This window comes from Pieris rapae, chromosome 20, assembly GCF_905147795.1.
Source record: "Pieris rapae chromosome 20, ilPieRapa1.1, whole genome shotgun sequence".
NCBI classification, from domain to species: Eukaryota; Metazoa; Arthropoda; class Insecta; order Lepidoptera; family Pieridae; genus Pieris; species Pieris rapae.
Genome location: NC_059528.1, coordinates 8,105,453 through 8,130,931, shown reverse-complemented (window position 1 = coordinate 8,130,931; position 25,479 = coordinate 8,105,453). Strand labels below are relative to the sequence as shown.

Below are 25,479 nucleotides of genomic sequence, written 5' to 3'. Positions count from 1 at the left end.
ACTACAAGTAAATTGTTTAAATTCGTAGTCCCTAAAGTGTCTATCTTTATACCTTTATGTCTCCAATCATCTTTGTTAGTAGTTAGGATTAATTAAATGATCAATTTAAATTAAAGCATTCAGGCATCTTATACCTAATTCGCTGTTTAGCTGGTATTCTTTTTATTTTTTGTAACTTAAAAAACATACTTAATAAAATTGTAAAATATGTTAGAAAATAAGTTATTTTAATAACACCAATTTATGGAAGGAATTATCTATGTAGGATCAAAGTGGCTGAGCCCTGATCAATACTAGACACTTGTAGCTTACGTCATAAGTACCGATCTAGCTTTTAAGCTTACTGACGTACTGAGACGTTACGATTATGACTTTATCTATTACTATTGGGAAAAGATTTAAATTACGGTAGATATAATTATACGGAGATTAAAGGCATTTTATTGCTTTATGCATCCTTATATCAACTATTGAAGAAACTTCGTAATCAGTTGCAGAGTATATATCTTTAGAAATAAGCTAATAGACGACCTGGAACATTTTACTATCGACTATTTCTTGTATATAACTATTGCATTTTGATCTTCTAGTAAAGTAAAAAAAAAATATTGCACATAATAAAAAGGGATATTTAGGAGTTAAAGAAAGTGCACTAGGTTCCCGGTGTCATGCGCCAGTCCATCCTTTTGACATTTTGACAAAACGATTTTGCTAAGACTTGAACTGAAGTCGAACCGTTTCTAGTCATTAACCACTAAACCATAGTAGCAGTTGACTGTTAATATTTAAATAAATATTTTGCCTTTGCAGAGGATTCAAAGAATGCCGCCCGAATTTTCACCGAGCAGTCCTCAAACCTCCTGGAACGTTTGGAAGTGTACGAACGTCAGCTACACGAGAGAATCGCCTCACATATACCCAGAGATCTGGATTCTCTGGAACACCTGGTGCTGCAGCATAAGGATTGGGAGACCAGTCTCCTCGCACTATCGTCCGATGTGGAAGAGGTGCAGAATACGTTTAGAGGTGAGAATGTCTTAATTACGAAGTTATTTAATTTAGAAAACTAACATTCGCTCGAACTGTGAAGTAAAACGTAGTAAAACGAGGGAACCGACATGCCTTGATAGTTTTAAAAACAGATTTTAACGTAAAAAGAAATCTTAGAATTTTAGAAAACCAGGGCTCGAGCTTTATATTTGTCGGTTAATAGATCTGATGATGATGATCAGCCGTTGGTGTCCAATACCTGTTGTTATAATATATTATATTTTAACAAGTTTTATCGTATAGGTATTGCTCTGAAAACACCGGCCATGAAGAAGAATCTCGACAAAGTTATGGGCAAATGGAATGACATGCAATCAAAGAGTCAACTATTCGTCGAAAGGTATTTATTTAAGAATTCCTTAAATATTTAATATTGAATATAATTTTTTTTATTAGCTTATCTAGAGAATTATCTTTGAATTTTAGAAGTCTAAAGAAACATTAATTACATTAAATACACACCATTGTTCGTAGCATTATATTATCTAATAGTCAAAAGTTGATCGTTTGACAGATAGTAAATTACAACATAACAAATAACAGAACATAGTAAATTAAAAGATATTATCTTTTACATAATTATATACTTAAACTATACTATAAATATATTTCTTTACAGATTGAAGTTTGTCGAAATTGTGGTGAACAGTATGGAGGAGAATAATCAAACGATATCCGAATTCGAAATCAAATTGGCGCAATTCAACGACCTGCCAAACGATGTTGAGTTACTGAAAGATGTAAGTAATGTTAAAACTTAGTATAGATAGAAAATAATAAAACGAAGAAATAAATTTATAGAATTATTCGTTTTTAAACCCTTTTTTCTGTCTACAGATGCACGAGGACCTGCTTCGTATGCAAGTAGCAGTCAGCAAGCAGCAAACCCAGGTGGACCAGATGAACGATGATGCGGAGAACTGCCGTCGTTTGGTAGAGAGCTCCAGGGCGTCACTACCACACTCCTCACTTCCGAGATCTGGAAAACACATTGACCTGGAACGCCTGGATAAGGAGGTCTCGCAGCTGAATAACCGCTGGAACAATGTTTGCACTCAGCTGGCTGAGAGGTGAGATATGAAGTGTTTTAAAGCTTATTTGTATGAAGCTTAACTGATTTTGCCAAAACCAATATACAATGTACAGTATAAGTTAGCACCAATTTTTTTAAAGCCGGAAACGCACTCGAGAGTCCTCTTGAATTTAGTGTCCATGGACGGTAGGTATTTCCGAATCAACTCGACTTCAATAGCGTATCAGTTCTTAAAATGCCGACAACGCACACGCGAGCGCCTTGGCATTAAGAGTGACAACTGGTAATAAACTTAGGGTCCTCCCATAAACATTACAATTCATGAAAGGCCGACAACGCACTCGCGAGTTCTTTGGCATTGAGAGTCCAAGGCCGACGGTTAACATCAGTTGAGGTTCTTGCCCGTTTACCCCCTGGTACATATATAAAAAATCTAAGAAAATATGTAAATTGGGTTAAATCAAATATTATTGTTCTTCTTATACGTTCTTATAATAAACAGATTGCGTAGCTGTGAGGCAGCGTACCAACTGCTCCGTAACTTCAACGCTGGCTTCGAGAAGGAGGCAGAATGGATTGACGACTCCTTCGGCAAGTTGCAAGCTCAGCCTCCCATTGAGATACGGCCCAAGGAACAGTTTGAGCCGACGAGGGTAAGTACTATATAGCCAAGAAATGTCTTTTGTTTTCAGCGCCATCTGTGTTTGATCTTTTAGGTACCAAGTGTCAAATTTTTATTTAAGTTATTTAATTTTTATTTTTAATAAATTAGATTTTCGTGGGGAGGACGGTTTCAGGAGGATATGAATTCCCAGTTACATTAGTATTACAGTAAAACATTTATTCTCATGGAGAACAATTTTAAATAGATGTATCCTGAGTTGGTGTGTAACAACTAATTTATTAAAGAGCTGCACTTTTGCATGAGAAATGCACAAATAACTTAAACACGGGATGTCTTGTGGTTATTTTGCAGACATTACTCACCAGCGTTGTGGAGCGGACGCCAAAGATTGAGAAGGTTAACGTAGATGGGGGCAGATTCATTCGAGAGGCCAAGGTAAATATGGAGCCTCTAATTGGCATATCTCTGACGTTGAAACTTGACAGTTGACAGCTGTCATTCACGTAACGATATATAATCTGTTTCAAAATTTACTTGTGAAAGTCTTGTATTGTCTTTTTCTATAGGTTTGATACTAGAATACCGTTGTATTTTAGTTTTTGAGAGATTGTGAAAGGTTTTTAGACGAAATCGTCCAGCTATCCCTTTTGTCCTGGATATTTTGGTGTTGTCTCTGCGGGTAGTGGGCTGACTGAATAACGCTTGCTTTGCTTTATTGAACTAACATTAACCCTTTGAATGCGGGATGTGTGTGACCTTGTGTATGGCTTTCCTTAAATCCTTGCAAAGTTACTATAGTAACTATTACTTTCATAAAAAAATATTTTTTGTCAGCTTTAGTGAGTTGAAAATTAAAAAATAAATAAAATCAATATTCATTTAGAATATTGGTCATTATGAACATGACTTAAAACTTGTGAGGTATGCCCAAGGAAAACTAAAGATAGTACAAGTCCATGTTTATATTATTATTGTAAATATTTCGTGTGCACAGCATTTCTCTACGCTCTTCCTAATTAATTCTATAAAATGGTGTAATTAAAGGCACTATATGACTGCCTTTTATATTTGCATGACAACTAAATCAATATGTCTGCAAATTGAAAATTCAGATCATGTTCACAAAAAGAATAGAACTATTTTAATAAGGTCAATGAACTCTAGCGATCATTTTTGTAAAAAAAAAAGTGCGGGCGTACAAAGTATAGTTGTCAGAAGTGAAACTTCTTTGTAAACTAATTAATACTAAAGAAAAAGCCCCAATAGATGATCATGTACTAGTATATGATTACTCCATGTAATGGTATTATGCATATTTACACGGTTTACACACTGTATACGTGCTAATGATAATATAAATAAAAATCTGCGCTGCGTTTACTGCACTAAACGAATACATGAACCAATATTAGTATTTTTTCACGAGAAAGGGAGCTTTCTCACTCGCTCTCTCAATCAGTCACAATCGCTCTCTCCCTCTTCTTCTTTTTGTCGCTGCACATCTTCGTGATGTTCCGTAAAATTTTTACCCTCATGTGCCTAAAGAAGTTTCACTTCAGCAATATAAGTCACTGGCTTTCATTATATGCCGCGATTCAGCCTTAGCTGGTGTTGGCAGTTTGAAAATGGTTGAATCTTTGAAAAAAGTTTTGAGACTTGGGATAAAAAAAACGTAGCTTGCACGCTGGGTGTCGCACGCTTAGAAAACGTTTCTTAGCATGTTCCTAGACTGCCTAGCTGGACCTATAAATTGGCCATTGTCTTCCATGTATGGCAGAGACTAATGAATGATGAATATATGTGCGGTGAGGTCTGTCTGGTCGAAATTTTAAATTAAGCGTGAAAGGCGTGTGAATTTTTAACAATCACAGGTTGCTTTTAAATAGACTGTGCTATTAAAACGTCAAAATAAGGTATTAATTATTGGCATCGATTAAAAGCAGTCTGCTTACTAACAAGACGTAACTTAACCCTAACTCGCTTAGATCCATACGTCAAGATGCCAGCGATACGTGGAATGGCTTTGCGAGGAAATACACCCCTCGTTAGACGTTAAGCAGCTGAAACGTCAAGCTGACATCGACATGGCGGAGCGGGTCAGGAGCAGGGGTCGTAAAGACCTCGCTGGTGCGGAAAGTACCTCAGGAGCGGATGCCGTAGCGAGGGAGTTGGATGAATTGAACGGGAAGCATCAGCGATTGTTGGACATGTTGTATGAAAGATTGAGACGCATTGCGGCGGCTAATCCAGGCGATATCGTAACGTTGGTGAGTGTTTTTATGTTTGTTTTATTATGGAATGATGAACTTTTTGTTTTATTTAAATTTGACATGACCAGGAATCCTTTAATAGCACTTGCAATAACTATTCAGAAATCAAGTAAAAGGCCGTCTAGTTTTAATGCCACCTAGCTCCAAGTTGAGAGCGCACATTTATTAAAAGAAAGGTTTTTAAATGGGTGTCGTCCTTTGGAGTAGAAACTAATTAACTATTTAGTATTGGTCAATGATTTAAATTGTGATAGGTTTTAGATGTGTTAAGTACGTATAATAAAACTTTTATATCGCGTGGGTAAAGTGGAGGATTATTCCAGAGCAGCTTAGTGGCCAGCGTGCGACTCTCTGGGGTCGTAGGTTTGTTCCCCAGCACACACCAATGGACTTTCTTTCTATATGCGCATTTAACATTCGCTCCAACGGTAAAGGAAAATATCGTGAGGACACCTTAGACTTGCCTATAAGATTATCAAATCATCATGAAACAGATACATAAATCTGAGGCCCAAGAAGGCCTAAGAAGGTTGTTGTGCACCTGATTTATTTATTAACAAACGTGAACTGCATACTTAAGCAAAACAATAACTGTTAAATTGGTAATGAAATTATAAATGAATCTTAAACATAATTGCTACATGTATTTGATTATAATTTAACATAACTGCTAATAGCAAAGTATCGAGTAATTTAATTTCCATATTTACCTATTTCTCACTGATGACATCACCACGGACCTCGGGTGACGTTGTTTATTCAGAGATTTGAATTTAATATTAACGGCTGACATTCTTGTGTCAAGGTTTTGAAGGCAATTAGTCTTTCTAGGACAAGAGTGGTCAGGCCTCTGAGATTAAAAAATATATTCAAAGTAGTCTTATAATTTCGTAAATCCAAATTAATCAAAACATTACTTCCGCTCATTCGTGGTTTTTTTATCAAAAATTATAATCCTAGGCTAATTCACACTTCGATCTGTCAAACTTCTATAATGGACACACATTGTCCTGTGATTTGACTTTGACAGTGTCAACAGGTGTTTGACAGGTGGCTTAGGTAAATTGGAGTGTAAGATATAATATTACCTTCTCCATCTACACGACACTGGCGAAGTACCTTGTGCCCAGTTGGCACAAATTAAAGCCATTAAAAAAAAGAAAAAAAAAGAAAAAAAAAGATATAATATAATATGGTATATTCGAACAAATTCTACTAAGAATGTTCAAGAAAAGATCAATTCTTAAAAGGCCGACAACACTTGCGAGCCTTCTGACAATGTGTCCATGGGTATCACTTAAAATCTCGTGAGCCATCTGCCTGTTTACCTACATAAAAAAAACTAAAAGATATCTTTGTCATTTCTTTAAGACCTAAATGTTATCTTAGTCATTCCGCCTTCTCGAACTAAAATTACATAGGACTATAAGCGAATCCACTTCCTTCTAAGGAGCCACCCACGATTCATCAATGCGTAGGAATAAACACGATAACATTGCTCGACTTGTTTTGTTTGCTTAAACAACATAAAATTATAACTATGAAGTCATACATATACCTAGTATAGAAAAATTTCTTCGACTGTATCTGGTTAAGTTTATATTAAAATAAACATAAAATATCTCAATCGGATAAAGAATTGAATATTTCCTTAAAGCAGGAATTGAATTACAGAACAAGTTCAGACTCTGACCCACTTTCAGAACTGGTTGCAGATTTCTATTGCAAGAAAAATACTCGCCATTCCTGTCTGAAACAATGTCTATAACTTCGCTAGCTATTATTCTTAAAATAAATAAAGTAGTGGCGCTGCAAGCTGATTAGATCTGGGCTTCAGGTTTATGTATCTGTTTCATGAACGTGAATCTAATAGGCAGCCTCCTGTGCCTGACTCACGTCGACTTTTAGGGTCTAAAGCAAACCGATTTCCTCATGCTGTTTTCACCGTTCGAGTGAATGCGCACATTAATATTATGTCCATTGGTGCATGGCATTCTTTATTGGCGATTATTATTTTAAAGTTATAAACAATTTAATATATAAAAACCCTCTTAGGTCTACTACGAATGTCTATTGTTGTTAAACCTATTTCGTCACCTTTGGCTGAAGCCCAACAAATGACGTAATTACACGCGCTCTATCAATCGCGACTTCGCGGTTTTTTAGTACGGCGCTAACAACTTCACACGCATGACGTTCGCGCCAATCCGCGATTCGAATTTCGAACGAAACGAGCAAATAGATGTTTGAGTGCCAGTGTTAATAAAAAGGTTTTGTGAGAGTTTTTAGTGCTGTGCTAGTCTGTGGATTTTCGGATTAACGTTTTTAAATTGTTTATGAAGTTAGGACTATTATTGCGCAGTAATAAATTATAATAATTTCGAGTATTGGATTTTTAAGTCTTGATTAAAAATAACAATAAAGTTTTAATCACCAATAGTGTTATCTCGCTAACAAATAGTTAATATTATCGATATTTATCATTGCACTGATAACCTTGAAGATATAGCGTGCAATTTGGTTTAAGAAATAAATAAAGCGTTTAAAAACCGTTTTAATTGGACAACGTATTAACTAATGATGAAATAAAAGAACTAACAAAATATTTTCAACTATCCATTGGATAATAAAAATCGAATATAACATTGATAAAATTTAATTCATAAATTAGAAATGAAAGGAGACATAAAGTAGTAAAATTATTAAAGGACAGATGAAATAAATACAGAAATGTAACTGAAACCGGTCTTCACAGTTATTGTGACCACACGAAATTCATTGAAGCGAAATGGTTTTATTTGTGTCATGGTAGCTGATCGATATAAAATGTCAAATAAAAATAAGAAATAAATTTCTTCGGTTTTAAAAAACAAATTGAAATCTAATGAAAAATTCATGTGTTGTATATATATAAGCGAAATTAGTTAATTGCGGCGGTTGAACAGGCATATCCTACAGAGGCGTGCCCTCCAATAGGCCACATAGGTGTACACTAAACATCAGGTGTGATTGTCGGGAAACGTCGGTCCAGTTCTGTATTCAAAAAAGAATTCCATTTTATATAGTGATTTACGTTGCATATTATTTATTACCTTTTTTGTAGTAAAATTTTAAAATGTATCGTATTTCTTAATTAGATTCACTCGTGTAAAAAATCTTATTCTCTTAATTTGAATTTGGAATTATCTTCTTAAACTTTTAATGATACCCAAACCTTCCAGATACACTATAGTATAGACGAAGAAATTTTATTACAAGTTGATACGTACTATAAAGCGAAAGGACTTTTTCCCCAACATAATATCTAAAAATAATCAAACTAAACTTGATATATTGTACATTAAGTTCATTTTAATTCACTAAGCATTGGCATCGGTATCGTCTCGGCAAAAAGGCGTATCGATGCATCCTTACTTTTTAGTAAATAAATTTCGATTTACCTTATTTCCGTTTATTTTTCCGACAAGGATATAATCATCAATTTATCCTCATATAGCAATAAATCACTTGACCTCGCAGTCAAAAACGGTTTAAATGACATCACGGTTAAAATAACTATTTATGTAATTGTAAAAACATTGCTCCGCTTATCTGACCTTGGATTGTATAATGTCATCATATAAGGGTCAAAATAAGGTATTTATTTATAAATAAACCCCTTTGACAACTTATTCACATTGATAATAATTTTTGGAAGTATTGTAGCAATAATATGGTGAGAAAAAACTACAAATATTCTATCACTTCAACTTAAAAATTAACAAATATAGACTATTTATGCACAGGATTTTTAAATCTCTTTTTTACTATATGAGGCTGCGTTTGAATGTTTAGTAATGTTTTTGCATTGGATTAACTCAACATTGTCCTCAACAAGTGCACAGTTTATTGCTGGATCGTGCGGTGTCTGAATTAGTCAAGGTCTGATGAATATGACCACAGAGAATACAAACGCATGTTGTATGCAATGATGTCTTTTTAGGACTGGTAAAGAGTTCTTCGTTACTCAAGATCTTAGACTTAGAAGTCGTTCTCATCAAAATTAATGGCAATGCCATTTTGGACTGTCTGCAGTATGTTTTGCTACCAACAGTGATTTTAGAGTTCTGCGGATCCAGATTCGGTGAGGATCCAGGCGGCAGCATTCTGAGATCCTCTCATTGCATCTCCTTGGAGGCGATGAAAATCTCTAAGGGATATGTCGATATGCTGCCTCCACACTGTTCTATCAGACAGATGTCTCAGGGAATCGGAAATGTTCAGATTCAGACGATTGATTTGGTCTGACCACCGGGAACGCAATTGAACCCAACATCTCCCACCACACCTTTCTACCATCATTCTGATTTTTTTAATTGTACAAGAATTACATACCGCCTGCAAACATGCCGGTTTTCGCGATTTGTTTTTCTTCGCCGTACGTTTACGATTGCTCAAAAACTATTCGAATTCGATACATACTAAAACTATTTAAAAGTTAATCTATTTTTAGAAATAAAAGAAAAGTTATTTATCAGGTTTATATTGATGTCTGAGTGGATATCGGTCGTTTGGCAAGCGTTATCTTTCAGATGCCAGACCTATTTTTGAAGAGAATGCACTTGTTGTTAAACAATGTGGAGTGTTTTGATGATTATTGTAAATTGGGTTTATATTTAAATGATTATTTAAAGGTTTTCGTATTAACAATAATGTGATATCCTAAATCCCTTTCCCTTGGCGTTGCGTAGAGATATGGGGCGACATCTTATACCGCCTTTACCATGGAGTGTTCAGAGGAGTTGTTGAATTGAACCTAATACCAATAGGTTATCAGCCATCTGTGCCTGACACACGCCGGCGACATTTTGGGTCTAAACCAAGCCGTTTCCTCACGACGTTTTCCTTCACCGTTCAAGCGATTACAGGGGATCGAACCAACGACCCCTGATAAGAGTCGCACGCCAAAGCAAAACATGAATGGACATTTTATATTAGATTTCGTGAAAAATAATGACGTTTTGGCAAAATAAACGTTATTCAAGGTTAGTCTTCTATGACTTCACTCGGGCTTCATGGCCAAGGTTAATGATATATTCGGAATAACAAGTAGATTTGGACTTGTTTTACTTAAAATCTTTTCAATTATATAATTAATTTTCGCAAATCGTCGTTAAGTTTGGTTCTACTGTTGGTCTTTCTATTACATGATTCATGCTGGCTTATCAATGTTTTGTAACAGTAAAATTATTATGAATAATCGATTTTCCTATGGAAAGTAAATCGGATTTTCTTAGTTATTGATAAACACATTCAAAACACACGAAAAAAAGGCAATTTACCCGAGCATCATTTGATTTGGTCGACTGCGGTTACAACACTTGCTGTAGCCGCTTTAACGATTCTAAATTCAAATAAGCAGGTTTAAATAAACTTCTTTACACAAAAAAAGTTTGTATATTACTGAAATTTCTCTGCTATTGAGTGTGTGTGAGCCTCCTGCCTGTTTGCCCACTGTTATATTAAAACAAATGTGTACTCAGTAGTCAGTAGTTTATTAAAGCTTATAGTTATTTGATCCCTTTGGAAAGTATTTTAAATTTCCTTATAAATCTACGGAAGCTAAACGTCTATACTGGTGGTCCATTAGTCATGAAATGACCCTACTTCTATCTTAGGTTCCAATCCTTTAGTCACAAACTTGTTTTGAGCACCGATAAATATGTCGTATTGAACAAATTGTAATAGCTTCAGATACTTAAGTTTTCTTGACTTATAATTTTTTTAATGTAATTTATTGGACGACTCTGATGGCTGTCATGCATTGATGATTAAATTACAATTTATATATGATTTTATCGGTTTAGTTGTCTTCGTATAAATGCGGAATCACATCCGTTTCGCATTTCTTTTTAAATAGAGCGTTTCAAAGAATGTGTAAAGTTTTATGACGAATAAATGTTTGTTTAAATAAAAAATATTTCCTAGACTTTTACGTTTGTTTTAGTGAATATTTTATTACTAATCAATCATTTTTGCCGTATCGGGTGTATGTGAATAGACCTATGTAAAAAACTACAGTTAAACTGTGGCAATATCCTATCTTAAGATTTTAACTTACACCACTTTTTAAAATAATTTAAAGCTATTTCATATGTTGGAAACATAGTCATGTATAATTTAATATTATTTGTACGGTTTTATTTACTTATTTGGTTATATTTATTATCGATATGCGATTAATAAGATACATTACGCGGGCCACGACCACATTATAATAGCCTTAAATAATGAATTTACTTATAGTAGTTATTTGTATGTATGTCTTTGTCCAAATCACACCCACTAAAGCTAATAAATATTGTACGGAAACATTGAATGCAAGAGAGGGCAACGACCTCTGAAATTCCAAGTTTTTGCACTTAGTAAACGCTTGGTTGGATAAACAAAAAGTATATATTGTCATCTAGGTGGGTTTTTAACAAATGCAAACTGTTTGTGTGTCAATCGAGTTATTTATTTTTAATACACTTTTATTTAAAGTGTATACAAGTAATTTAATTAATTATTTATAAAGTAGTATTAGCAAACAATATAATTTTTATAAATCATTTCTTTTAATTACGAAATATTAATAAAAATGTAGAACTATCTAAACTCATTTTTAATGTCTAATTATTAAATTGTATATTGATGCCGGTATAATAACGTAGAAGAATACACCACAATGTACACTAATTCAACTTGGGGTCCGTCAAGAGCGAACCAATTTTTAAAAGGCCGGCAACTCACTTGTGGGCAATGTCAGTGTATGTAGGTGGCGGTATCACTAACATCGGGTGAGTCTCCATCAGGTTTGCCTACTATTATATCACAAAAATACACTTTTTTTTACAAAACATGTCTATATTACTGTATTTACAATTTTTTGATTCTACATAGAAATAATAATAATTAAAAATTGATAATAGAAATTCAAAAGCATTTCGTCACTGTATGGCGATACTCATTGGTTGAGAAAGGAATGCACCAGGTCTGGAATCACCGGTACTATCTTCCAGACACCAACTTAGGTCTGTAATTAACTGTGTACTCAACTCCAAAGGGAAGAAAATCTAAGTTGGAGGAAATACTCTTATATTGGAGCTGTTTATTAGTTTTTCCCTGTTCTGCGGCCGCGACACACTTGACTATGTACAACGATATACGTTAGAATAAAAATATGTAAACACTTCACTGTTTATTTTATAATTGAATTAACGTGTTTATTCTTATGTCTCACCCGCATTAGAAAATAGATATAAGCTATATATAATCGCCTTAGAATCAAGTGTATTGTAATATGATTTAAGTGGATATATTTCTACTTTGAATAAATATAAATCGGGTGATTATAGTAAGCATAAGCTGTCTAGCTTTATGGCTTAGAATAGACTTTTTCATATGTCACTCTATTGCTATGTAATCTTTACTGGGAATCATTATTTGTATGTCATATCTTTAAATTCGAAATTACATTTACTTTTGTTTGGATTAATACGTTCAGCTTAGTTTCATCATCCAACATCATGATGAATTAGCTAATTAATTAATTTCGTATTCGACATCCGTGGTTTCACAACTGAGTGTTTCTTTTGGCAGTTTTTTGCACTCACCACCACTATGTGGAACCTACTGTCCACCAAATCAATTCTACTTAAGATCCTTCAAGAAAACGGCTCAAAAGGCCGGTAACGTACTTGCGAGTCTTCTAGCAATGTCCACGTCCGTTTGTCTCCCGAAAAAAAATATTGCGTTTAAATGCAATATTCCTGTGATACAAGGAAATCTCTCACTTACCACGTTAAGTATAGGTCGCTGTATCGATTGGCCCATTTCGCCACCGCATAGGGTTGCGCGCGCAACATTGAAAAATCGAAGTCCCAGGAACCTTCCTAACCTCGAACCTAAAACAGCTGTTTTAAATAATAATTCGAAAACACGGAGCGCGTGGAGGCGATTACGAAATAATTTAAATTTAGAACCGGCGTTTTTACGTTGTCCAATTCATTCAGTTTTCAGACTTTGGTGATACGTAACGTTTAATGCGTTGTGTTATTTAGGTTACATTAAAGCGTGATTTTAACAATGCATAGTGGTAGTGTTTAGTGAACAGAATGGAAGAGCTCGATTATGATTTCGCGTATGAGTGCCGGGTTGGTATTTTACCTGTTTTGTTGTTTTGCGGAAAACTTTCTTGTCTTTTGTATTTCGCCTTAAATCAATTTATAGTTCTCTTTTTATATTCCATGTTGTTTTTGTAATATCTAGTGGCTCATTTTAAGTCTAGGCCTCAAATTTATGTATCTGTTTCATATATAAATTTTAAAAAGTAGGTAATCAACTACATGTGTCTGACACTTTTAGCGTCTGAGGCAAACCAATTTCCACACGATGTGTTTCATTTACTGTTCGAGCGAATTATAAATGCGCACACAGGAAGTCAATTGGTGAACACCGGGGTTCGAACCACGACCTTAGGGATAAGAGTCGCACGCTGAAGCCACTGAACCCTGCTCTGCTCTTTTATTATATGTTACATGGAATATAAATAATAAAATTCAACCTAAGATTTAATACTAATTATAAACATTAAATTTAATAACACTTTCGAATAAAAGCCAGATAGTTTCAATAGTCCATGGAAATTGTAGTAAATTTAGTTTATTATATTATTATTTTAATTATTTCAGCGCCTTGTCGAGGCAATGGCGCCGCGCTCAGCACGCTCTTTCCGCCAAGAGTTTAATATGCAAGACGTGGCCAGTACAGAACATACCTACACAACTCATTATACCTCTGAAAAGTAAGTAATAGTTTTAATTTTAGCTAGGTTAATTCACTGCAAACGATGATTATTCTCTAACGGCCTCGTTATTCCCTCGCCTGACAGATTTGTGAAAACTTCACACACAACGGAATTAGATGGTCATTCATCTGTTAAGACAATGACCAATGGCAAGCTCCCTAATTACAAAAATAAATCTATATCGCCCGACGAAGACCGACCTGATCTAAGAAATCTTAAACGAGTCCACAAAATGTATGAGGGCCCTAATATAATTGAATCCAGAGGTATTATTCACCCTGAAACAAGGGAAATATTGACAGTCGGTCAAGCGATTAGTATGAGAATATTAGACGTACGAACAGGGAGATTATTATCTTCTCCTGATACAAGGCAAACAATAACAATTGAAGAAGCTGCGAAGGAAGGCCTCATCGACCCCAAACTAGCTGCGAGGCTGACAGGGCCTTGCGGCATGACTGAAGATGGTAACGAAGTCACATTGCTAGAAGCCATCCAAAGAGAACTCTACGATGCAGAACAAGGACTCTCAGATCCGGCGGAGAAGCGCATTAAGGTGACTGTCGAAAGTGAACCAAATCAAGGAATGAGTATATCGGATGCGGTAAATCGTGGTCAAGTTGATTTGCAGAGAGGTCTTTATAGACTGCCTAATGGAACTTATATTACCATAGCAGAAGCCTATCAGCGAGGCTACCTCATATATAACGAGATAATAAAAATAAAATCGAGTGCTTTGTCTTTATCAGACGCGATTAGTCAAGAACTTGTAGACAACAGTGGTTGGATCTTGGATCGAAACTCCGGTGATAGGTTTCAATTAGACGTAGCAATTAATAATGAACTTATAAACCCAAATGTTAGGGAAATTGTTGACCAGAAGAATGATACAAAAGTTACGCTTGCTGAAGCGTTGGAGATGAATTTAATTAATACTAAACATTCTAAATATGTACACAATGTTACAAAAGAAAAGCTATCTTTCAAAGACGCTGCAGCTAAGCGTTTCATTTGTAAACCAATGACATTAAAAGATATATGTGATAAAAGCTTGATGACGAATGATGGTAAAATTTTATCTGCAGCCAATAAGTCACATCTTAGTATTTTAGAAGCAATATCCACAGGTGTACTCGATAGTGATATAATCAAATGCGTTACTGATACGACTTCTGGACAGCTTTTAACCCTATCTGAAGCGTTGGCTGCCAGAATTATATTACCCGACAATAAATATCGCGATAATTTAACCGGTGAAATTTGTAGTATACCAGAAGCAGTAGATCGTGGTCTTATAACATCGGTGTCACAGAGGTCTTTATTCGATATAGACGGTTTTCGAGATCCAAAAACCGGTGAATTCGTATCCTTTAACGTAGCTCTTGGTAAAGGTTATCTTAAATATGTAAATGGTGAAACATTCCTTAAGTCAGAAAGTGGTGATTTTGTGTTTATAGAGGATTGTACAAAGGTATCGATTGTACGTCCCGAGGTTTTGGAAATGTTTAGTCGGAAAATAGGAGTATATGAAAGTGATAATGAACTTTCTGTGTTAGACGCCGTTTTTAAAGGTGTCCTTGATTCTAAAACCGGTTATCTCCTAGAGCCTATTTCTAAAAAGCCCATTCCATTTAATAAAGCTGTCGAATTAAACATAATAACACCTGAAGGAGCTGCATTGTTAAATTCACTTTTAAACATTACACTAACGGTACAGACAGTAACTAAAACTGTTAAGCGTTATGTCACAGTAACAAATACTAGCGAAAGAAACAAATTAGAAACGATCATAACTTTCTCTGAAGCGGTAAGACGTGGTTTAATAGATGAAAATACTCAAACATTCACAGATCCCACTACGGGCACAGTGTTTCCAATTCAACAAGCGTTAGATGAGGGAATTTTAGGGGTTGACCAAAATGACCCGCGCGTTACTAGAATCTCTGACCGAGTGGCGAGAAAAGATTTAATGCCAGGCCAAGTTGTAGAGTTAAAAATTACAAAAAAATCATTTATAAAAGAACTTCCGCCTAGCCCCGAGAGTAAAGTAGAGTACGATAATCAACCAGAAACTATAAAAAGTCCTGACTTTGTCATTGACTCAAAACTCAAGGAAAGCATCGCAAGAGAAGTAAAAACCTCAACATCCATGGAAACTGAACCGTTGGTAACATCCCTGACTATTAAGAAAAATACCATTGAACTACCACGAGGTGGATGGACTCTAAAGGAGGCCATTGAGCTGAACCTTTTTGACCCAGTTAATGGTATTTTTGTTATTCCAGGTACTGACAGAGTTCTTGACCTTAAGGAAGCATTAAAATTAAACCTAATTAATAATGAATCGGCACACGTAGTTGATCCTAAATCTAAAAACAAATTGCTGTTAGATAAGGCAGTAGAACGTCATATTTTAGATAGCAAAGGCCAATATATTCATCCTAACGGAAATCTTACAATGAAAGATGCTATTGCGAAAAATTACATATTATTTATTAGCCTTTCAACATCTTCCCATTCCCAAAAAGTTATAACATTTACATCTATGTCAGGAATGCCAGATAAAATGGACGTAACTGACGTACAAGAACCAAGCGTTGTGTTGACAGAGGATCAATCTGTTCTCGAACCAGTACAAGTAAAGCCCGGGGTCATCTATGATCCCTCAACTGCGTTATTTATTTCTACCACTTCGGGTACCTCCGGCAATATCATTGAAGCTATAGAACAAGGTTTAGTGCCTAGCGATTCCGTCAAAATTTTAGACCCTCAAACAAGAGAAGTAATTAATTTGAATCAAGCTTTAAATAAAGGAATTGTTGATAAAAATACCGCGCAATACCTTCACGAATCTGGTCAGAAAATTAGTTTAAATGATGCCGCTAAAATAGGATTAGTTACGGTTGTAGGGGCTCCCTTAGTTGCCGCCTCAAAAATAATTCAGCTTGTTAAAAGTACTATGGTGGTCGATCATAAAACAGGAGAGGAGGTGCCTATGGAAGTTGCGTATGAAAGAGGTTTAGTTGACACCAATACGTACAAACAATACGAGGAATCATTGAGAGAAAAAACACCCAATGATGAGTCAGTATCTGTTCAAAAAGATGGAACAGATACGTCAATACAACCAAAAACAATCGTTTCTGAAGGGAGATTAACCGATACACAACAAATTACGAGTTCAGATTTTCCTATTAAGATACAGCGTAATAAGAATGTTATCGGTCCTAAAGTTGTCGAACTAACGGACGAACAGTTAAACAATATACCGAAATACTATCCTAATCAGTTAAATTCAATAGGTGAACAAGCGGGGGACTCTAAACCAACTATTTTACAGAAACTAAGAAAACGAGTAATCACAGTGAAAGAAGCATATGATGAAAGTTTAATTGATGAACGCACAGCATCGATTTTGAAGAGAGTTTCTAACAATAAATATGAAGACGGAACACCCTTTACCCTAGATCGGGCGATAGACTTAAAGTGCATAGATAAAGACATGGGTTGTATTCAGGATCCCATACGTGGTGATACTATGGATATAAAGGAAGCACTGAACAGAGGTATGTTGGATGAAAGCGGTCATGGTGAACTACTGTTACCCCTATTTAGACCGCTAACAATACCTGAACTGTTAGAACAGGGACTTTTAGAGGCCACATCTGGTAAAATCATTCATCCTGAAAGTGGTTCTCTCTTGAACTTGAAGGAAGCTATAATATGCGATATTGTTGACCCATTATCTTCAATAACAATTTACCCTGGCGGTGATATAAATATTTCTGATGCAATTTCGCATGGAATAATTGATGATGAAAAAAATATAATACAAACTAGTCACGGACCTGCAGATTTATTGTCAGCAACAAATTTAGGCGTTTTCCCCGAAAGAGAAGTCCTGTGTGACATTCCACCTGCAGCTATAACACTACCAATAGCAATTAAGTATGACATGGTAAACCAAGAAACAGGTACCTTTAAACAACCTCTTACCAATAAATTAATTCCCTTGCACGAGGCAATAGAAAATAAAATAATAATGGCAATCCCTTACCCCTACGATACCAAGACAGCGACGACTCTCGAAAAGGCTTTTAAAGAAGGCTTAGTTAATTTTAACAAGGGCACATTTACTGATCCAAAATCTAATCAAGTTATGTCAATTGACAAAGCTTTGGAACAAGGTTTACTTATCATAGAGCCAAATGAAAAATCCTTAGATATTAAAGGTGTCATTACAACAATCACTGAAACATTTTCTTCCCAGCATACAGTTACAACAAAAATGGTAGAGCTATTATCTGATTATGTTCTGGTCAATGCAAAGGAGGTTAAAAACATAAAAACGGGAGAAATTATTTCTATAGAAGAAGCCCGTCAAAAAGGCATTGTCAGAGACGAACAGACTAAGAAGGAAGAGTTCGTTACCAATTGTTCAATGATTAATTTCAAAGAAGCGCTGGAATTTGGATACATAAACTTGGATGATAATACTTTTACTCATCCTAACACAGGAAATACTTGTTCTATCTTTAAAGCTGTTAAAACGGGCCTTTTAAACACAGCTGCTCCAGAAGAGAAAATGACTGCCGAAAACTTAAAAAATGTGGAGATGCTTGACCTTAATGAGGCTTTTGATCTTTTATTTGATGACAAAACAGGAAAATACAGAGATCCAAGATCTCAAAACAAAATGGTAACATTCGGAGAAGCTTTAGAACAAAGGATTATTAATCCAGAAGGCATTATATATGACATAAATTCTGGCAAACCAGTAACTCTGAAGAAAGCATTAAAAACTGGATTATTAGACAAGAAAACAGGAAAAATTCAAGAGCCAGATTCAGGAAAGTCTTTTGACATTAAAGAAGCTGCAAAAATGGGTTTGGTTGCAATTGTAGGAGCCCCTGTTCTCGCAGGAATGGCTCTCGTACAGGGTGCAAAAATAGTGACTAATAAAATAATGGAGCCTAATGTAAATGAAAAGTCTAATTTAATAGAAAATGATGATGCCGTCAAAACTGTAACCGAATTGTCCACTAGGAAAGCAATTATTTCTATCGACAAGCCTGAAAATCGAGGTGTTGAAAAGGATGCCCAGAATAAAGATACTAAGTCTAAATTAATTGACTTGAATAAGGATGTCAAAGTTAAGATAACGGAAGATAACGGTCAAAGAAGTAAAAATGACGCTGAGTTAGTTACACAAATAGATCAAAAAGCACTTGCGTCTGAGGACGCAGCTGTTACACAACAATCTTCCTATACAGAATCAGAATCTTTTAAAATTATAACAGAATCAACTAATTTAGTATATGAAAAACAATCTTTGAATGATTTTCAATCAAACTTGAAGAATGTAACCACTGAATTTATCAAACATGAAAATAATGATAATTTGGCTGAATCTATGGTAAAAATCCCATCAAAGAATCCAACTCGAGAATCTAAAGTCACTGACTCAGTAACAGCCCCTATATCTATGACAACCAGCGAAAATGGGACATTAGTACAAAATAAAGGATCAAGTGCTGGACCGGCATTAAATATTGTTAACGATAAAATAATTGAATCTTCACAAAGTGATATTTATAGCCATTCGCCACGACAGGAAAAACTAAAAAGCAAACCAGATGAAACCCTTGCAGAGTCTTTCAAAGTTACTGAGCCTGTTTCTCATTTGGTAGAAGTAACACCTGGAATAGTATATGATACAGAAAGAAACGTGATTATATCCACAGAAACAGGAAGAATCAGTGACGTTATATCTGCTGTAAGTGAAGGACGTATTCCACCTGTTGCAGTAACAATTTTGGACCCTAAATCTCAACAGAAAATTAATATAAGTGATGCTCTTAGCAAAGGAATAATCAATAAAGACAACGGTGACGTACAGGACAATAGTGGAAAAAACATCTCTTTTACGGAAGCTGCTAAATTAGGCCTAGTCGCAATTGTAGGAGCACCTATATTAGCAATATCAAAAACAGTAGAACTCGTAAAAGACGTAATGTCTGAGGACAGTAAAAGTCAAGCAAGCCAAGTAATACAAAACACGGAAGCCCTTAGTGGCGCGATACAAGTGAAGTCTTTAGACATACCAGATAATCATGGATCTTATCCAGTCAACATCAAACAGTCTGCTGTACCATCTTCAGTTGACAGGAATACCCTTGACCTGGTACAAGATTTCGAAAAACCTCAAAGGTTAGATGTTACTAGTATACATGATATCAAAAATGAATCAGCTAAGCTAATAGATGCAGAGAAGCAGCCATTAAGGGATACCGAAGAAATAATAGAAAATGCTGCCACAAAAGAAAGAACCGAAAAAACTAAAATTCTTTTTGAAAATATACCATTAATTGATGCAATCACAGAAAGTAAAATTGAACCAAAGATTTGCAGAATTATTGTAAATGGCTCTGAAATGCCTCTTACTGTTCAGGATTCTATTGATCAGGAACAAATTAGCAGATTTACACCGGTAGATGTTGTTTCTAAAAGTTGCGTTGTTGTTAGAGTTTCTCAGCCCAAAACGCACATAGCTATATCATCAAAATTGACTCCAGAAGAACTATCAGAGATGAGAGTATATGATATCGAAAAGCAAGGGTTTGTAAATCCTGAAACCGGAGCCAAAATATCGTTTGAAGAACTTGTTTATGGTCTCCAGGTATTTGATCCTAATTCAATTTTAGTAAAAGATTTAAGTTCCAAATCGGACACGTTTATTCCATTTGACGAAGCTATTACCAAACCAATTATTGATAAATTAACTGGACAAATGGTAAATCCCAAAACTGGGAAACGTGTGTCATTTTTAGAATGTGTACGAATTGGATGGATCGTGGAAAAACCAGAGGACATATCGATCTTAGAACTTGTTAGCATAGAAACTGCATTAGAAAATGGTACATACAATGCCTGCACAGGTGAAATTCAGGATCCTAATACAGGTGAAATCATTCCTATTTCCGATGCTATACAAAAAGGAGTTATTGATCAAGATACGCTGTATATAACAATACCGGTAACAAAAGAAACGATAACGATTTTAGAAGCGGTTGACCGAGGAACAATTGAAGTTTGCAACGGATTTATCACGTTTATTGAAACACAAGAAAGAATAGAAATAAGTGTTGCTATTCAAAAGGGTATTCTTACATTCTCGCGTAGACCAATATCTATTGAAGCCGCAATTGACAATAATATGTATGAACCTATTTCTGGAAAAATTAAGGATAGTGCTACGGAACAATTAGTTACTGTAGGAGATGCAGTGTCACGAAATATTTTACATCCAACTATATCTGAAATAAAAGATACCGCGTTAGAAAAGTACATACCTTTAGTAGAAGCAATAGAAACAAAATTGTTAAATCCAGACACCGGAAAAATTACCGACAAAAAGACTGGTGTTGTGATGCCTTTGGACAGCGCATTACGCAGTGGACTTGTGGCCACTAAAGCGGTTACATTCACTTTATTTGATATAATTGAATTGGGATATTACTCACCAGACACCTGCAAAATATTGAACCCTAAAACAGGTGAAATTGTTTCATTGCGCAAGGCTATTCATGACCAATTGGTTGATACATCGGACGTTAAAATAAAAGATGACAAAACCGAGACTGTTGTAGCTTTTGATCGAGCTGTAAAATTGGGTTTGATAGATTTAGAACAGGGTATTCTAACATCACCACCCTTAAATTTAAAGGATGCTAATGAAAAAGGATATTTACTTAATGACAAAAAGCCCTGGACTTTACAGGAAGGGTTAGTCCAAGGATTTTATGATTCAGAAACTGGTCTGATAACTATAAATGACAAACCAATGACATTAGCAGATTCAATTGAGGTGGGTAATATTAATCCTGAAGCACTTACAGTGAAAAATTCTGTAACTGGTGAAATAATTTCACTTAATGACGCCATCAATGAAGGTATTATTGACTCAAAAGAAGGCAAAGTAAGAGATCCAATACAAGGCGATAAAATTTCTTTGACTGATGCTTCTGAGCGTGGTCTTATTCTTCCAGCGAAACGTAAACTTAGTTTGCCTGAAGCTGTTTTTAAAGGATTTTATGATCCAAAAACAGGTAAATTTTCACACCCACATAGTAAAGAAAAAGTTCAAACCGATAGGGCTATTAAGAAAAGAATGATTGATCCCCAATCTACTCTAGTTCACGTTGGAGGTAAAGTAATTCCTTTCGAATTTGCTGTAGATAAAGGTATTGTGGATGGCAGAACCGGAACAATATCATTAGGTGATGAAAGAGTTGACTTCCGCGAAGCTTTCGAGAGAGGTATTTTAGTTGAAGTTCGTAGACCGCTCTCTCTTATAGAAGCGCTTGAAAAGGGTGTTTACAATGAAATCACCGGTCTCTTTATGGATCCGCAATCGGGTAAAAAATATACATTATCTGAGGCAATAAAGATAAACCTCATTGACCCCCAATCCGTTCACATACAAGATAATAGACTTGGTAAATGGGACAAAATTACTATTTCCGAATGTCTTGAAACTGGTGTAATTGATGACGAAAGTGGTAAGATAAAAAATATAAATAGCGATAATGAAGCAATAAGTCTTCACAAAGCTTTTGAAATTGGTTTGCTAGTTGACGGAAAAGCTCCCATAAGCTTACAGAGAGCATTGCATCAGGGGATATATGACGATGCTTTAGGTAAAATTGTAGATCCCATTACAGGTCGTAAAATAACGTTACACGAGTCGATTAGACGTTCCATCATTAGTCCTAAGTTTCTTTGCTATTTTGATAAAAAATCTGAAAAACCCCTCACATTGGCTGAGTGTTGTCGAAGTGATATAATTGACCGTAGGAGCGGTATGTTTAAGGAGCCCGGTTCTGATGTCCAAATATCTTTATCTGAAGCAATGAGTCTAGGCCTAATTGTAGATATTGAAAGTGCCGGCTTTTCGTTATATGACGCACTTGCTATGAATATGTACAATATTTCGGAATTAGTATTTGTTCATCCAGTCACAGACAGAAAGATATCTCTTAAATATGCAATCGCTGAAGAATTAATTAATCCCGAAACCTCTCTCGTCAAACACATCCAATCGAATAAATATATTAAACTACCTGAAGCTATTGAAAGTGGTATTGTAGATGAAAATAATAGTGTATATATTTTACCGAATGGTAGCCAAATTAATTTACTTGACGCCAAACATCGGGGATTAATCGTCACTTCCAAGAAAAATCTGAGCTTAGAAGAAGTTATAAAGAACGGTCTTTTTAGGGCAGATAATGCAAAAGTAGTTGACCCTACCAACAATGAGTTTGTTGATATCAAAAAAGCTATCGAAATAGGTCTTATTAATCCTGAATTAACTGTTGTTAAAGACAGTTCATCGGGAAAATTCAAACCTTTACTTAATGCTATACAACAGGGTGATGTGGATATTATCAAAGCAAGAGTTCTTGACACTAAGGCGAAGAAAACATATTCCCTTGATATCGCTTTTGATAAAGGACTTCTTATAACGATTGCACAGCCTATCACTAGTCAAACAGTATCCAAACGCTACGTTTCCGAGTTGTCGTCGAAAGAACCTTTGTTACGCGAGTTTACTTTAGACGAAGCCATAAAATATGAATTTATCGATCCAGAAACCGCTTTAATAAAAGATCCTCACAAAAATAAATACATTCCGCTAAAACTAGGTATTACGGAGGGCATAATTGACAAAAACGTTAAAGGCCTCTTTGACACACAGAATCCTAAAACACTTTGCTTTAATTTTGAAAACAGTTTAATCGTTTATGTTAGGCAACCGTTAACTTTCGAGGAAGCTATAGAACAGGGTCACCTGAATGTTACTAACGCTCGGTTTATTGATCCACAATCCAAAGAGGTATTATCCATCAAAGACGCTGCAATTTTGGGATATATTGATTCAGACACTGCGCTCATTAAAGATAATCTCAAAAAGAGGTTAGTCAAGCTTCCTGAGGCTTTCCGTAAAGGGCTGATGGATGCCGAAAAGGGCAACATATTAGATACTGAAACATCCAAACTGAATACACTCAACGCTGCTATCGAATCGGGTCTTCTAATGACCCCTAAGAAGAGCTTTAGTTTGATTGAAACTATTAACTTTGGTATTTATAATCCAACAACTGGAGCTCTGAACGACCCATTTATTACTACAAGCGTTATCGATAGGAAGAAATTAACTTTAGGCGAAGCGATACAGCAGGGTATTGTCGATCCGTCTAGCACAGTTGTGAAAGATCCAGAGACCGGGAAAATCTTGCCATTGGTACAAGCAATCGAACAACAGTTAATAAATCCAGTAGAAGGAACAATCACGATTGATCCGAAGAAAGGCATCAGTCTCGATTTGGTCAAAGCTTTTAAGAAGGGTTACTTACTGCCAGCAGAAACCAGGGTGAGTTTGTTTTATTTTTCTCAATCGTTGTGCTTTAACAAAGCCGAGGTGTTGCTTTTACTTTTTATTTTCCCATTCCTTGGTGATCTTGTTTAAGCGTGTGGCTTAAATTGAGCATGGCACAACGTCACTCACTTTTTTTTATAAATAGGTGGCATAATCATCGTATCATAAAAGCTTTTAGTGAAAATGTTACAATAGAAATGTCTATGACCAGCAAGGCACTAAAATTAATTTTACACTAGATTACACTGTATTCTACAATGTTTAATTTTTTTATTTAAAAATCGAATGTTATTAAAATATAATTGAAATCCTAACTTCGATATTGTTTATTTATTTCGTAAATTTAGATGCCTAAGATTAGGTAATTACACTTTACAACTAATTGCGTTTGTTTATTTTACAATATCTTAGTTTTTACGTTTAAGAATTATAATGAGAAGAATGTGTACTTCAATAAGAAGCAACCAATAAGTTGTAAAGGATTAATGTGCTTTCACATTTGTAATAAGGCTCGATGTATGTTGTTTTTTATTTCCAGCTGTTGCCTGCGATGCTAAAGAGCCCTTTTGAGCTAAATCGTGAATGCTTGCCTTTGAGGGATCATATTAACGACGATTTAAAAGAATCATCACAAAATATCTAACATCCATATTCACTTTGTGCTAAGAATGTCTAGAGAGGTCGAAATAGACGCAATGTCGGCATCGGTCTCTCGCTTTCCTATGTTTGCTTCCTCATTTGGAAACCAGTGATCTATGACAACTGGTTTAATATTGATATCACTTAGCATTATACCATTAAATATACGTTCCGATATACTCATTCCTTGGGGTATAATATTATGTTTATTTTCGATTTTCGGATGCATGAGTGATGCTAGTCGGAAACCCGCGGTGCAAACATTCACAATATCAAATGGTAAAACATTTTCTGCAAACACAAAGGTAGTATTTATACGTTCATTACCGTTGTATTAAGCGTCTTGATGGGAACTTATATCATTTGTTTTGGTGTTTTTTTGCAATTTATTTTCGATGCTTTAATCAACAAATGAAATGAGATCTCCATGTAGTTAAGTGTCAGTGAAATCATATGAATGTACATTTAAATTTAAAACGAAAACTTTCCGAGTTTCAGATATCTACCGAGGTATTTCTATTATTTTATTATTATCTTAACACATAACTCTAACATTAATACAAACGAAGATGTTGATACCATTACCATGCTCGA

The 25,479-nt window shown here is 35.2% G+C and overlaps 1 protein-coding gene across 32 annotated transcripts in view; it reads left to right on the top strand.

Annotated features, from left to right (window-relative positions):
- The window catches only part of LOC110999013 (dystonin), a 215,954-nt gene that overhangs the window by 132,831 nt on the left and 57,644 nt on the right, over positions 1-25,479 (top strand). For 24 of the 32 annotated variants that reach the window (XM_022267872.2, XM_022267867.2, XM_045632553.1 and 21 more), the window contains 9 exons: positions 811-1,026; positions 1,294-1,390; positions 1,670-1,790; positions 1,888-2,120; positions 2,586-2,736; positions 3,060-3,143; positions 4,694-4,975; positions 13,690-13,802; positions 13,890-24,240. In XM_022267872.2, the coding sequence (XP_022123564.2) occupies positions 811-1,026; positions 1,294-1,390; positions 1,670-1,790; positions 1,888-2,120; positions 2,586-2,736; positions 3,060-3,143; positions 4,694-4,975; positions 13,690-13,802; positions 13,890-24,240 (11,648 nt within the window). Of the gene's footprint in view, positions 1-810; positions 1,027-1,293; positions 1,391-1,669; positions 1,791-1,887; positions 2,121-2,585; positions 2,737-3,059; positions 3,144-4,693; positions 4,976-7,142; positions 7,249-13,011; positions 13,153-13,689; positions 13,803-13,889; positions 24,241-25,479 lie in introns of those variants that run through there. The other 8 variants (XM_045632559.1, XM_045632557.1, XM_022267883.2 and 5 more) reach the window with 5 other exon arrangements.